At 38.8% G+C, this 16,498-nt stretch overlaps 1 protein-coding gene and 1 pseudogene across 1 annotated transcript; both read right to left on the bottom strand.

Moving 5' to 3' along the window:
• Positions 1-1,619: 1,619 nt before the first annotated feature.
• On the bottom strand, positions 1,620-6,513 carry LOC137191641 (chemerin-like receptor 1). The gene is made up of 2 exons (XM_067601926.1): positions 6,259-6,513; positions 1,620-3,828 (listed from the first exon to the last, which is right to left on the bottom strand). Exon 2 carries the CDS (start codon positions 3,806-3,808, stop codon positions 2,708-2,710), a length of 1,101 nt encoding a protein of 366 aa, XP_067458027.1. The 5' UTR covers positions 3,809-3,828; positions 6,259-6,513; the 3' UTR covers positions 1,620-2,707.
• Positions 6,514-8,348: 1,835 nt separating this feature from the next.
• On the bottom strand, positions 8,349-13,637 carry LOC137191640 (chemerin-like receptor 1; annotated as a pseudogene).
• Positions 13,638-16,498: the final 2,861 nt, after the last annotated feature.

Here is a 16,498-nt window from a genome sequence, read left to right as displayed (position 1 = left end):
CCACTTTCTGTCAGACACTCTGCCACAGGAGGTGAACCTCAGCAGGACTTCAGGTGGTGTACAGAACAGTAGCAACATGCATGTTGAAGTCTGTTGTTGTTGAGCAGTGACTCAACAGGGATACATGACCTGAAGCAATAGACAAACAAGTATAAGTATAATACTAAAAAGTGTTCACGATAAAAAAAGAACAAATGAAAACACACAGATGATGGAACACTAACTCCGAGTTGATTATATAACTCCATTGACTACAACAGTGGTAACTCAAATACACACAGTAACAACAACAAAAATTAAACATAACCTGCTTTAGTTGACTGAACTGTTGACAGACTGATGGCAAATGTCTCATAATAGCCAGATATTAAAGTTAGCTGAGTAACGTTAAGTTACACAGGGGCAATGCTAACAGCTGGGCTAACTCACCTTTACTGAGGTAACGGTGTGTTGTCTCAGCAACAGCTTGTAGATTTGCTCTTGTTGTTCCCAGCACTTGGCAAAATCTCTGTAGCCTTCCGGAGAGTTATGATGTCGGTATTTGACATCACGTTAATGTTTGTTCTGTAAATTACTCAGATGCACCAGCAGATTCAGGAAAGCTAGCGTTAGCTAGCTAATGTCTCCATTCCTCCATTTCACATTACGAATTTGTGATTGGAGCTAATCATCAGTGAGACATATGCTATTTACATGCATACAACATAGCCAGCCCACATTTATTTGAATAAAACCTGAGTATCACTACATACAATCAAACCACCAACAACGTGACAGCCTGTGCTGATGAGACTCAACAGAACTTTTATTATGGGAGTCGTTTACAGGAGGGGGGGCTTCTGGGGGAGACTGATTTGCTTTGCTTTAACACATGGATGTATAAAGAGAAGTGGATACAGGAAGGGCGCCAGGCTTTGAAACAAATTTGACATAGCAGCCAGACCATGTAATTACAATGTCATGCGATGCACCAAATGCCAAAAAAGACTTTTTCCCATAGATTTACATTGTGAAAGAGACGTCTGTAAATCAGCGGATACATTTTCTTAGCGTCACAACACCTGCGAAATAACTCGTTTCAATATCATAATTTGATCTGTTCGGTCCAATCACATTTCGAAAGTTTAGAAGAGCCGCATGATTGAATTGTTTTATCCCCTTTCAAGTTAGCCAGAGGGCTGAACCAGAAGTAGCAGGCTCAGCCGGCGAAAGTCACTAATGCACTTGCTCTGTGGGCCCCACAGATGCGGAAGCAATGGGAAAGAAGTTGAACTCTTTTGGCTTCATGCCATGGATGTATAAGAGCTAGATAGGGCTTCTACAGTTTGGCCTAGGCAAAAATGTTTCCACAATCCACTCAGAGTTGTAGCTGACTTCTCTTTTTAATTCAAACACAACATAGACTGATATGCAGTGACAGAGGGTTACAAATATACTTTGCATAAACCATTAAAATTATATTGTTAAAGGATCTTGTTTTTTTCTCCATGAGAAGAGTGCAAAAAATAAAATTCATTTTAAAATAAGTTATCATAAATTTACTTTGATGTCCAAACTATTTTACAAATAAAATGTAAACAAATTCATCATGAACATTATCCAACTGAGCTTATCAGAGTAATAGCACATGATATAAAAGCTACTGATAATAACTAACTTTGAGACAAAAGAGCTACTCAACATATTAATACATAATCACAAATGACTGATGATGACTGGAATACACTTCAGAAGTTTGCTGTCCTTTATCTACATCTATGTCCTTGATCTAAGAAGCACCTGAAATGTAAAAAAAAGTTCCCTCTACCCTTCAATTTGTATTATGAAGAAAGTCTAACATAAAATGGAAGAGATGATCACCAACAAAAAGTATATCTTATGATTGACAGCTCAGTAGTTACAGTAAATTATTATGAGGTGAAAAAGGGAAGAAAGCTTGAGCACAGTGCCCCAGATCTAAAGGTGAACGATAAACCACAACCATGATTTCCTCTTTAACCTTGGCCCTATCACTACCACCAACACTTGGGGTTTATTTTTTTGAAATCGTCATGAGGTGTTGCATCAGATGAGTGGCATTGGTTATAATATCTGTATCCACCATATATATCAGTGTACAATACCAGAGAAAGAGATTTCAGGCACAAGCCATGTCAAAAATAATATTTTGACAATGTAAAAACAATGATGAGCAAGTATTGCAATAACAATCATTCATGGTTCATGGTACATGTCACAATATTCATATCCACAGTCATACATAAAATAAATGGGCCATTCCATTTTTCTGTGATTTTATATTGTCTTGAGGTTAAGAAATAATGGACACCTAACCCAAGTTAACTATGAAGCTGCTACCTTATTGTACAATATTACCATCAGTCCCTTCAATCAGATTGTTAATACTGTAAGTGCAGTTAAGATCTAGTATACTGTGTTTGACCTAATCAGTTATCTAATCATACAACTCAAATTAATCAAACTTCAACAGGTTCCAACATTTCAATTTGGGAATCTAAGTCCTTTTATAAAGACAACAAAAGAAATAAAAAAGGAATTTGATACAGTACCAGTCAAAAGTTTGGACACACTTTCCCAATGGGAAAGTGTGTCCAAACTTTTGACTGGTGATGTATATACATTTACATTTGTGTCTAAATTATTTTCTAATGTGCAGTTTCAGTATTTGTTTATTCATGCCACAACCTTATACTTGAGTATTTAGAATTGACATGTCAAGGCTCTGACTGGTGTCCACTGACTTTGTGTCAGTGTGCAATCGGGAAAACTCCTCCCGGAAAGCAGTCTCAAATACATTCAGGATGGATTTGCGAACTTTATCCTTGAAATCTCGGCCCATGAAGACATACAGCAGTGGATTCAGGCAACTGTTAAGATAGGCCAGGCTGGTGGCTAAAGGGACCCCAATAGTGATGACAAGTTTTAATACTTCACTTGACCTATTATCAATGTGATGCCATAACTCAATTAGAGTCATGATGTAAAAGGGAGCCCAGCACAGGAAAAAAGCTGTGATAACAGCAGCGATGATCTTAAAAGGGCGACTTGAGTGGCTGGCCCTGGTACGGTTCCTCCTGAGACGATGGATTATCACAGCATAACAGGAGACAATGACAGTGAAGGGAACAACAAAACCCAGGAGGAAGCGAGTGATGGTCATGGCCTTAAAACGAAGCAGTCGTAACTGTATCACAGATGGTGTATCGTAGTCATCAGAAAAGGCATAGTTGTCGTAGCATCTGATTGTTTCATTGTCAGATGATAGCCAAAGGTCCCTGAAGATGAAGCATGGAGAGCTGAGTATCAGACCCAATACCCAAACACCCAGACTCACACAGGACGCCTTGCGTACATTTCGGTTGTTCTGGGCCCAGACTGGCCACACTACAGACACATATCTGTCCACACTGATCACCACCAGAATGTAGACACTGGCAAACATGTTCAGAAATCTTACTGTGTTGTCCAGTTTGCACATGAAATTGCCGAAAGGCCAGTGGAAACCCAGAGCTGTGTACGTCGCACTAAAAGGAAGGAAAGCTGTGAAGAGGAAGTCAGCCACAGCAAGGTTGAGGATCCAAACTGTGTTCACTGTTTTCTTCATCTTGAACCCAGTCACCCAGATAACCACTCCATTTCCGAGCACACCCAGAACGAAATCCAGGGAGTAGATAACGACAGACATGATGTTGAGAGACCTTCTCAGATCAGCATAGTTGTCAGTAGAAGAGCCATTTTCTTCACTAACACCTGTTGTACTGATGTGATAGGAAGGTGTAGCAGTCATCTCCGTTATTGTCTTGAGATCTGCAATGGTAAAAGGAAGAACAAATGTAATCTCCCCCTGTATGTATCTATCTATATATATTTCAACACACAATTGAAAATGCATTTAGCTCTCAAAAATAGCCTATGAAGATGCTTTTCACAAAGACTTGACTTGAACTATGCAAAGTTGTATGAAGTTCCTCTGTCGACAGTCCAAATGGTTACTTTATTGTTTTTATTATTATTATTTTATTATTATTTTTTTATTATTTTATTATTATTATTATTATTTTATTATTTTTGATCATGTTATTATTTATTTATACCCATTTTCTTGTTAACCAACAAAGTGTCAGAGAAAGTGCAGAGAAAATCCACATCGTATTGCATTTATTTATCGGGACAGTGTGCAGTTGTTAACATAAGTGATGCACTATACCAGATTTAGCTTCAAGCAAATTTTCATCTGCAGTCCCTTATAATTAAAACATATAACAGCACAATAACAAACAGTACAAAGCAAAAAACTCACAGGACACATTATACAAAATACAAAATACAAAGCTACACACAATAGCACATCGCATACACCCACAATGTCAACCAGAAATCAACAATGTAAGCATGTCAAACCAAAGGCAAGATTATTTGAGAAGACCATGAGATCAAATCCAGACTCAGTGGCCACAGAGCTGAGCACTGAACTGCAGCTCTTCAAATCATCAGGTAGGACATTCCACTGAATTGTGGCTTTCACAGAGAAAGCTGACTGTCCAAATGCAGTGCAACAAAATGGTATAGTACAATCATGTATAGAGGATATTCTGGAGGATCTAATAGAACTTACTGAATAGAAACATACATACAAACAGCATACCAATTTTTATTTTATTTTGTTAGTATTTTCATTAAGGCAGGAACGACCAAACCTCTATTCCTGCCTGCTTCCAAGGGTGTGCCGCAGGCATCTCTTTTGGGGCCTGTCCTGCTCACTATTTATGTAAATTAGATTGCCCTTGTTGGTAAAGTGCCATTTTCTCATTCCTGCCATTTGTAGTGCTCTGTAGTGCTAATAAGCTCCAGTGATTGTCTGATGCTCCATGAGCCCCAAACCAGACCTGATAAAAAAACTGCCTTTGCTGTTAGTGCATTGGTCTCATGTAATAATCTGCAATGTCAACTAAAAGCCAAAACACTCTGTGTAACTTTAACACCATTCTTATTAAAGGTTCTCTGTCTGCTGGTGATTGCTTCCACTGAACCTGAACCTTTTCTATTTCCTGTCCACTTTATTGACTCTGTCCATCCTTGTTTTATTCTTCTACTAAACTCTTAACAGGGCGTTGCTGCAAAAGATCTTTCAGTGCATTTGTATCTGCAGTATAGTACTACTAGTATTTCACTATGTTGGGAAATGTTCCTTTTGTCATCTTCCTGTTTTTTACTCTTTATCAGATTTCTTCTGAAATTACGAAACATATTTTGGCATGTTAGTCATGAGTTATGAAACAAATTTAATCATGTAGAAAACACTCCCACAAACACTACTGGCAAAAACAAAATAAGACATACAGCAATGACCATAATATACAATACATACTCCACACTGGGTTTAATATGGAGAGTGTCACAGAATACAAATATCTTGGCATCTGACTTGATGATATATTTCAATTCAATATCATGTACCTTGTTGATAAACTGTGACTGAAGCTTGACTTGTACAGAGACAACAGCTTCCCTTTGGGTAGTAAAGGAGGACTGGGTTTTTTTTCTCATTTATGGATTTTGGGGATGTCATATATCCACATACCACTGCCTCTGGGGACCACAGGTTCATCTCTAGTGATAATTGCAACACTCATCACTGCATACTACATGATAAAGTTGGTTGGGCTTCCCTATCATAGAGACATAATAACCACTAGTACTTATTTCTACTCAGTCCTCGTAGGCAAAACTCCATTTTATATCTCATTTCTGCTGTTGTGGTGCTGTGGACCATACTTAACCAGCTTCAGTGACTGTTTGATGCTCCATGAGCCCCGAACCAGACCTGATCTGGTGAAAACTGCCTTTGCTGTTAGTGCAACGATCTTGTGGAAAAATGTGCAATGCCATCTAAAAACATTTTACCTCTCTGTAACTTTAAGACCATTCTTATTAATGGTTCTCTGCCTGCCTGTGATTGTTTCCACTAAATCTGAACCTTGTCAGTTTTCTGTCCATTTATTGACTCAGTCTGTCCTTGTTATTATACCTCTATTATTCTACCAAACTCTTAACAGTGCATTACTGCAAAAGAGCATCAGCCAACCTTGTTGAACAAAATAGATGAAATGATTAATAACATTACCATTCTTATACCTTGTCCATCCAAAATCTGATGTTTTTACTGTCTTATTTCTACCATGTGGATTCATATCACGCTACAAATATGAAATTCTGAGAATAACAAAGGTACAGTACCTCTCTCAAAGCTCTCCAGTTAGGTGAGGATGTGTCTGCAGCAGAAATAACCCGGATCAAACCTTGACAGGTTAATATAACCTAATGTGTGGACAAATGTGTTATGTCATCGCACTTATCAAGGCGGGGACACAAGCAGCATGCAATTCTCTCTTTAGAAGCCCATAAACCCTTTTGCCTAAACTTTTGCTGTTCATGAATTGTGATTAAAATAATTTTTGTCACATGTTCTAAAACCATACATTGTCTTCATTCATAGATGAGCTACATAATGTATATGTGCTGTAGATACAGTATAGTACTACATTATAACCTTACTATACCCTTTTATACTATTTATATTACATTAAACCCTTTTTAGCACCTCACACTTTTACTGTGTTGGTGCTCTTGTGTTTTATCATTTACCATTTTAATCAACATCTGGATGTAAGTTACATATTACATTATGGCGCAAGAAAGTCCGAGCAGCATCTGACAATAATTTAGGTTTGCCAAAGAGTTTTATAAAATGGAAGGCAACTCCCGTCTTTCCGCTATCCACTTGAAGCTGGACACAAACTGTGTGCCTCTGTAAATCTGTCCCTGCAAACAAAAACAGATCTGAAGCAGGATTACATTTTTTCTAACATGTTTTTAGATTTAATATTAGTACTGAGAGTATTGCACAGGCATCGTTTGGCAAATGTACCGATTGCTCTTTCAATCAGATTTCCTCAGAAATTTCAAAACACATGTGGCCACCCCCCCACCCTCTTTTGTCTTGACTGTTTGTTTTTCATTTCCTTTTGAGGAGTATTTGCATTTTATATCTGCCGCCTCAGGTTTTACATTCATTTTATTGTACTTAAAACTAGGTAGATGTCAAGGCAGCTGAAAACTTTGTAAAGAAGTTGATGAAAAGTGAAATTGCATCAAAGTTGTACTATACGCATGGAATACTGAGGTAAAAATGAAAAAAAAAAAAAAAACCCAACAACTATGAGTTGTAAAACAACTGCTATGTCAATTACAATACAGTCAAAATCCTGATTAATCAGTATGGTCAGGAAAGGTCTAATGGTCCAATTTTTACACAGCCATAATCCAGAGCATCCTGTCACTATCGATTACTGTCTAGTACGGAAACACATCTAAGCACATAAAGAAAATTGATAGAATCATCACCAGAGCATCAAAGATAAGTGATAGGTTGTAACTCTACACACTGCACTCCATATACGCACAGCATACCATCTCACGAGCTATCAAGATCACGGATTACCCTCTCCACCCAGCTCACCATCTGTTTCAGTATCTCCCTTCTGGCAGAAGGTACAGATCACAAGGAGACAGGACAGAACGCCTTAATCGGAGCTTCTTCCTCAAAGCCATACAGTTGATGAATACACAAAAGTTGGTCTAATTGTATTGTATGGTATGTGGAGCTATGTAGGCTACTGTATGTTTCTTCTTTTGCACTTATGTCCTTTATGTTTGCAGTAGTGTTGTATGTGATGTATTGTTACAGCTATTTCATCTGTACTGAGATTAATTCCACCAGTCTAATCATGTGGTAATAAAAGAAACTTGATTCATTGTGATTGATAAAAATTTTTTTGAAAACCAAAAAGTGTCTTTATTGATAGATGAACTACGTGGATACACTATAGTACTACATTATACCCTAACTGTACCCTTTATACTATTCATATTACATTACACCCTTTGCAGCACCTCTCATGTTTTCAGTGGTGTTCTGGTGTTGACTGTTTGAATCAACATCTGGATGTAAATTACATCTTGCCAGAGAGTTTTATAAAATAGAAGACAACTCCATTCATGCCAATGTCCACTTGAAGCTGGACACAAACTGTGGTGTCTCTGTATCCCTGCAAGCAAAACTGATCTGAAGTAAGGATATATCTTTTCTAACATAGTTTTAGAACTAATATTGTATTGAAGGTATTGCATAGGTCTAGATTGGCAAATATTTCTATTCCTCTTTCAATAAGACTACGTCAGAAATTTCACAACTCCTCTGGTGACAGTCATGGAAGTTTTGAGCATGCACGAAATGGCAGCACTTTATTATCAGTCAAATACGTTGAATGAATCCACCACATACATACAGTAAAACACTATACAGTAAAGGCAAAAATGTTTCCACAATCCACTCACAGTTCTAGTTGACTTCTCTTTTTAATTCAAACACAACATAAAGCTGATATGCAGTTACAGAGGGTTACAAATATACTTTGTGTAAACTATTTCAATTATATTGTTAAAGGATCTTGTTTTTTTTACTCCATGAGAAGAGTGTAAAAAATTGAAATTCATTCTAAAATAAGTTATTATAAATTTACTTTGATGTCCAAACTATTTTGTAAAGAAAATGAACAAATTCATCATGAACGATATCCAACTGAGCTTATTAGAGTAATAGAGTAATAGAGCTACTCAACATATTTATACATAATCACAAATGACTGATGATGACTGGAAAACACTTCAAAAGTCTGATGTTTGCTGTCCTTTATCTACATCTATGTCCTTGATCTAAGAAGCACCTGAGATGTAAAACAGTTCCCTCTGCTGGTCAATTTATATTATGAAGAAAGTCTAACTAATAATAAATTCTAATAAAATGAAAGGGACGATCACCAACAAAAAGTATATCTTATGATTGGCAGCTTAGTAGTTACAGTAAATTATTATGGGGTGAAAAAGGGAAGAAAGCTTGAGCACAGTGCCCCAGATCTAAAGGTGAAAGATAAACCACAATCATGATTTCCTCTTTAACCTTGGCCCTGTCACTAACACAAACACTTGGGGTTTATTTTTTTGAAACTATCATGAGGTGTTGCAAATGAGTTGTGTGGGTTATAATATTTGTATTCACCATATGTATCAGTGTACAATACTAGAGAAAGAGATTCCAGGCACAAGCCAAGTCAAAAATAATATTTTGATGACAATAATGATGAGCAAGTACTGCAATAACAATCATTCATGGTTCATGGTACATGTCACAATATTCATATCCACAGTCATACATAAAATAAATGGCCCATTCCATTTTTCTGTGATTTTATATTGTCTTGAGGTTAAGGAATAATGGACACCTAACCCAAGTTAACTATGAAGCTGCTACCTTATTGTACAATATTACCATCAGTCCCTTCAATCAGATTGTTAATACTGTAAGTGCAGTTAAGATCAACTTACTCTTTGCTTGACCTATTCAGTTATCTAATCGTAAAACTCAAATTAATCAAACTTCAACAGGTTCCAACATTTCAATTTGGGAATCTAAGTCCTTTTATAAAGACAACAAAAGAAATAAAAAAGGAATTTGATACAGTACCAGTCAAAAGTTTGGACATACTTTCCCATTGGGAAAGTGTGTCCAAACTTCTGACTGGTGATGTATATACATTTACATTTGTGTCAGAATTATTTTCTAATGTGCAGTTTCAGTATTTGTTTATTCATGCCACAACCTTATACTTGAGTATTTAGAATTGACATGTCAAGGCTCTGACTGGTGTCCACTGACTTTGTGTCAGTGTGCAAACGGGAAACCTCCTCCCCGAAAGCAGTCTCAAATACATTCAGGATGAATTTGTGAACTTTATCCTTGAAATCTTGGCCCATGAAGACATACAGCAGTGGATTCAGGCAACTGTTAAGATAGGCCAGGCTGGTGGCTAAAGGGACCCCAATATTGACGACAAGTTCTAATACTCCACTTGACATATTATCAATGTAATACCATAACTCGATTAGAGTCATGATGTAATAGGGAGCCCCGCATAGGAAAAAAGGAGTGATAATGGCAACGATGACCTTAAAGGGGCGACTTGAGTGGCTGGCCAGGGTACGGTTCCTCCTGAGACGATGGATTATCGCAGCATAACAGGAGACAATGACAGTGAAGGGGACAACAAAACCCAGGAGGAAGCGAGTGATGGTCATGGCCTTAAAATTAAGAAGTGGTAACTGATTCACAGACGGTGTTTTGCAGTCATCAGAAAAGCCAAAGTTATTGTAGCAATTGATGATTGTTTCATCATCATATGATGGCCCAGTGTCCCCAATGATGAAGTATGGAAGGCTGAGAATCAGACCCAGTACCCAAACATCCAGACTCACACAGGACGCCTCGGGTACACTTCGGTAGTTCTGGGCCCAGACTGGCCACACCACAGACACATATCTGTCCACGCTGATCACTACCAGAATGTAGTCACTGGCAAACATGTTCAGAAACTTACTGTGTTGTTCAGTTTGTACATGAAATTGCTGAAAGGCCAGTGGAAACCCAGAGCCGTGTACGTCGCACTAAAAGGAAGGAAAGCTGTGAAGAGGAAGTCAGCCACAGCAAGGTTGAGGATCTAAACTGTGTTCACTGTTTTCTTCATCTTGAATCAAGTCACCCAGATAACCACTCCATTTCCGAACACTCCCACTATCTACTTCCAGGGAGTAGATAACGACAGACATGATGTTGAGAGACCTTGTCAGATTATCATAGTTGTCATTAGAAGAGCCAATTTCTTCACTAACACCTGTTGTATTGGTGTGATTGGAAAGTGTAGCAGTCATCTCTGTTATTGTCTTGAGATCTGCAATGGTAAAAGGAAGAACAAATGTAATTTCACCCTGTATGTATCTATCTATATATATTTCAACACACAATTAAAAATGCATTTAGCTCTCAAAAATAGCCTATGAAGATGCTTTTCATTAAGATTTGACTTGAACTATGCAAAGTCGTAGCAAGTTCCTCTGTTGACAGTCCAAATGTTTACTTCATTATTTTCATTATTATTATTTCATAATTCCTATTTTCTTGTTAACCAAAAAAGTGTTTGGAGAAAAGGTGAGTAATGTTTCTTAACTTTCCTTCCAAGTCTCAACTTAGTTGAACATAATCAATAATCTGCAGTGAAAATCCACATACAAACAGTGTTATGTCCCAGAGGTCATTTGAGCACTTTTCTTCTGTGTAATTTGTATGTGCTTTAACTGTGTGCTTGTGTTGTGGATCTCACTCTCTATCTGTCTCTAGGGTCCCTGCTGAGGTGTGTGTGTGTGTGTGTTGGTATGCAGGTGTGCAGGGGCTAATTAAATGATTGTGACTGTGTGTGTTTGTGGGTTGTTCCAGAGAGCTGATTGGTTCCAGCCTCCAGTCTTGCAGTTTTAAGGCCAGCTCCTTCCAGCATCTGAGGGTGTCATCTCTCTCCACTTCCAACCAACATGTTCTGATGTTGTATGTAGTTTTTCCTCATGTGAAATACCAGCCCAGGTTTCATAGGGGTGGGTAGCAATTTTGTTTAATGCTACTTTCCTCCTGTTTTTGTTAGGTTAGGAGTTAGGTTAGTGACTTGTCTTTTTGTTCTTCTTTTGTTTGAGTGGGTAAGTTTAGGTTCCTCAGTTTTAGTTACTTCTGTTGGTTATTTTGCTGTTAGCCCACCCTGAAGCTTAAGACGTTCTGAATAAAAACCTTAAAGGGCTGCAAATTCCTTGTGGCTGGTGGTTCTTGGGAGTTGGGAAGAGGGGAGTCTCACACCTTTCATGTTGTGCCAGTTTTTCCCCTAGGCCGGGTCGTAACAACAGCGTACCAATTTTTATGTTATTTCACTAGTATTCTTATTAAGGCAGACACACCCAAATCTCTATTCCCGCCTGTTACCAAGGGTGTGCCGCAGGCATCACTTTTGGGGCCTGTTCTGCTCACTACTTATGTAAATGAGATTGCCCTTGTTGGTAAACTGCCATTTTCTCATTTCTGCCATTTGTAGTGCTCTAGCCCATACTTAATCAGCTCCAGTGATTGTCTGATGCTCCATGAGCCCCAAATTAGACCTGATTAAAAACTGCCTTTCCTGTTGGTGCATTGGTCTCATGTAATAATCTTCAATGTCACCTAAAAGCCAAAACACTTAACCTCTGTGTAACTTTAACACCATTCTTATTAAAGGTTTTTTTTCCTTTTCTATTTCCTGTCCACTTTATTGACTCCGTCCGTCCTTGTTTTATTATTCTACTAAACTCTTAACAGGGTGTTGCTGCAAAAGATCTTTCAGTGCATTTGTATCTATAGTATAGTACTACTAGTATTTAACAGGTCTATGTTGGGAAATGTTCCTTTTATCAGCATCCTGTTTTTTACTGTTTATCAGACTTATTTAGAAATTACAAAACACTTTTTAGCATGTTACTCGAGTTTCAAAACAAATTTAAGCATATTAGAAAACATTCCCACAAACACTACTAGCAAAAACAAAATGAATCCTTTTCTCCAGATTCAAAGACATACAGTAATTACCTTAATATACAGTACATACTCCACTCTGGGTTTAATATTGAGAGTGTCACAGAATACAAATATCTTGGTATCTGACTTGATGATATATTTTCAATTCAATTTCATGTACCTTGTTGATAAACTGTGACTGAAGCTTGACTTGTACAGAAACAGCAGCTTCGCTTTGGGTAGTAAAAGAGGACTGGGTTTTTTTTTCTCATTTATGGATTTTGGGGATGTCATATATCCACATGCTGCTGCCTCTGGGGACCACAGGTTCATCTCTAGTGATAATTACAACACTCATCACTGCATACTACATAATAAAGTTGGTTGGGCTTCCCTGTCATAGAGACATAATAACCACTAGTACTTATTTCTACAAAGACCTTGTTGGTAAAGCTCCATTTTATATCTTATTTCTGCTGTTGTGGCACTGTGGACCATACTTAATCAGCTCCTGTGATTGTTTGATGCTCCATGAGCACCAAACCAGACCTAATTTAGAAAAAAGACTGCCTTTGCTGTTAGTGCAGTAATCTCATGGAAAAATTTGCAATGCCATCTAGAAATCAAAATATTTGACTTTAAGACCATTCTTATCAACGGTTCTCTGCCTGCCTGTGATTGTTTCCACTGAATCTGAACCTTGTCAGTTTTCCGTCCATTTATTGACTCAGTCTGTCCTTGTTATTATACCTCTATTATTCCACCAAACTCTTAACAGTGTATTACTGCCAAACAGTATCAGCCTTGTGGATTCATATCACGCTACAATTATGAAGCTCTGAGAATAACAAAGGTACAGTAACAGTGTGTTACTGCAAAAGAGCATCAGTCATCCTTACTTAACAAAACTGGTTAAATAAATAATAACATTACCATTACCTTATACTTTGACTATCCAAAATCTGATGCTTTTATCATCTTATTTCTTCCTTATGGATTCATATCACGCTACAAAAATGAAACTCTGAGAATAACAAAGGTACAGTACCTTTCTCAAAGCTCTCCAGTCAGGAGAGGATGCGTGTGCAGCAGAAGTAACCCTGATCAAACCCTGACAGATTAAGATAGCCTAATATGTGGACAGATGTGTTATGTAAACACACTCATCGAGGCGGGGACATAAGCAGCATGCATTTCTCCCTTTTAAAGCCCATAAACCCTTTTGCATAAAGTTTGGCTGTTCATGCATTGTGATTAAAAAAATGTTGCAAGATTTTGTAAAACCATACATTGTCTTCAATGATAGATGAGCTACATAATGCATATGTACTGTAGATACAGTATAGTACTACAATATAACCTTATTAGACCCTTTTATACTATTTATATCACCCTTTGTAGCACTTCACACTTGCAGTGTTAGTGCTCTGGTGTTGACTGTTTTAATCAACATCTTGATATATGTTACATATTACTTTATGTCGCTGCGGCTCGCCTACTACTTTATGATCCCAGCCGCCTAGAAGAGCAGTAGGGGGTCCAACCCTGGAGAGGTTGGTTGGCCTAACCTAGGCAGCGTGTCTATCAAGCCCACCTCCTGGGACAAAGTCCCCCACACCTGGGGAATGGACCAGGGCTGGGCCGCCAACATCTGAGTCATCTCTGCATACCACAGCACCGAACGGCAGTCTGGGGCTAGCAGGATGACTGACAACCACTCTTGTCTCACTCTCTCCAGCAGTGGGGGAATGAGACAAAGAGGAGGAAAGGCGTAAAGCTGCCTTCTTGGCAATGGCGCATGTGCAAATGCATCCACCCCCAAGGGTGGATCATTGTGCGGTGTCAGGGAGAACCAGAGCGGGCAGTGGGTGTTGTTTCAACTGGTGAACAGGTCCACCTCTACTCTCCGGAACCGGTTCCAAATCTGCTTCACCACCTCGGGGTGCAGCACCCACTCATCCGGCAGAGGGCCGAGATGAGAAGGCCAGATGGAGCAGTGATTTCATCTTCGCTGTGGAGACCTACCTCGAGCTCCGGCTCACTCTCATTGCAGCGGAGTGAGATGTCACATCGTCAGAAATGTACCCACCGCTTCTGGCATAGATCTGAGGGAAGTGGAATACGCAGGGCGGTGGCTGCATCATGCCGCTCTCTGTGTGGTCCTGTCCATCGGCAGCAGCAATGAGACTGGGTCATGACAGCCAGGAACAAGCAGGTACTGGCAACTCCATCCCTGGAGAAGAGAGATCAGTGAGCTAATTCGCTGTCGCTGAAGAAAAGAGGATAGTGAAGCAGCAGCGAGACGCTGCTTATTATAGGTGCGTCCTGATTGGCCGGCTACGTACATACAAATTGGCCGGCTACGTACATACAAATTTCAGTGAGCAATCGCATGCATGTGATTGGAGAGGAGTATTACCCATTGTTAGGGAATTGTCCATATTTAGGGGTTACAAATTGGATTACATTGAGTCAAGCCTGGGCCTTGAGGTCACACTGTAAATCTTATGCAGGAAAGAGACATTCTCTCCTCTCCTTGAGACTCTAGCTGTCTGTGATGTTTTGCAGAAAGCAGAAACCTCTCTGATAAAGGGTAAATCAGCATTGCCATGGTTACCAAGGTCGGAGAGGGCCTTCCTAGACAACACAGATAGGTGAATGCGTAGATTCTATTGACACAATCAGACATTCAAACCAGAATGTGCTGACAGTGACCTGATGTTCAATGCAACGTGACCGGAACTGACACAGGTAAAATGCAGTTCCTTTTTTAGAAACTAGTGAACCAATTAGACTCATTTTTCATATCGTAGGCTGATCTGCTTAGGCTAAAGACTAAGGGTCAGACTTTCAGGGGGCAGAACGGAAAGAGATAGCATCCAAGTTGCAGATGACTTTGATGTTCAATCTTTCAGTTCTCCACTTGGCCAAGTGCTTCAATAAACATTTTCAGCTTTAAGACATCAAAGGCTCGTGTCTGCTTTTCTCCACTGAGGTGCTGACCATCACTCAAAATATCCACAACACCCATAGAGTCCAGTAGAGGGCAGAACCTGTGTAAGATAGAACAGAAATTTCAGGGCGATTGACTTTGTGAAAATTACTATAGAGACCAATAAAGTCAAATTACAATACAAGACCGAGAAAAAAATTCTTGCTTTAGGGAGGCAAACTGGTACTGATAATGGAAAAAGATGATGAAAAGTGAAATTGCATCAAAGCTGTATGGAATACTGAGGTAAAAATAAAATAAACTATAAGTTGTAAAATACCTGCTTTGTCAATTAAAATGTGCTCAAAATTCTGATTAATCAGTGTCTATGGTGTTGCAACATGGCACGTGTAGCAATGTACATCACTGGCATATACTGTAGGTTCTCAGTGCACCACAGAAAATAAAATTTCTAGGTGATTTACTTTGTCAAAATTACTATACAGACCAATAAGGTGAAATTACAATACAAGATCAAGCAAAAATTTCATGCTTCAGTGAGGCAAACTAGTACTGATAATTGAAAATAATAATGAGAAAGTACTGCAATAACAATATCATCATAATCAATTAATTTATTATTCAAATAAAAATCAAATAAAATACATTAGAATAAAGCAGTTGTAACCAATTCACACATGGTGTTTTGTCTGTGTTTCATTATGTGATGAAGTATGGGAGGATAAGAATCAGAGCCAGTACCCAAACACCCAGAGTCACACAGGACACCTTGCATACAGTTCGGTGGTTCTGGGCCCAGACAGACCACACCACAGACACATATCTGTCCAAGCTGATCATTACCAGAATGTAGACACAGGGAAACATGTCCAGAAACGTCACTGTGTTCGGTTTGCACAAGAAATTGCCGAAAGGCCAGTGGAAATCCAGAGCTATGTATGTCACACTAAAAGGAAGAAATGGTGTGAAGAGGAAGTCAGCCAGAGCAAGGATGAGGAACCAAACTGTGTTCATTGTTTTCTTCATCTTGAACCCTGTCACCAAAA

This window comes from Thunnus thynnus, chromosome 10 (assembly GCF_963924715.1).
Source record: "Thunnus thynnus chromosome 10, fThuThy2.1, whole genome shotgun sequence".
Classification (NCBI taxonomy): Eukaryota; Metazoa; Chordata; class Actinopteri; order Scombriformes; family Scombridae; genus Thunnus; species Thunnus thynnus.
Note: the sequence above shows the minus strand (reverse complement) of the source record. Positions and strands in the feature narration are given on the sequence as shown.

Coding starts and splice junctions, on each gene's coding strand:
- LOC137191641 (XM_067601926.1), bottom strand. CDS start 3,808: ATGACTGCTACACCTTCCTATCACATCAGTACAACAGGTGTTAGTGAA.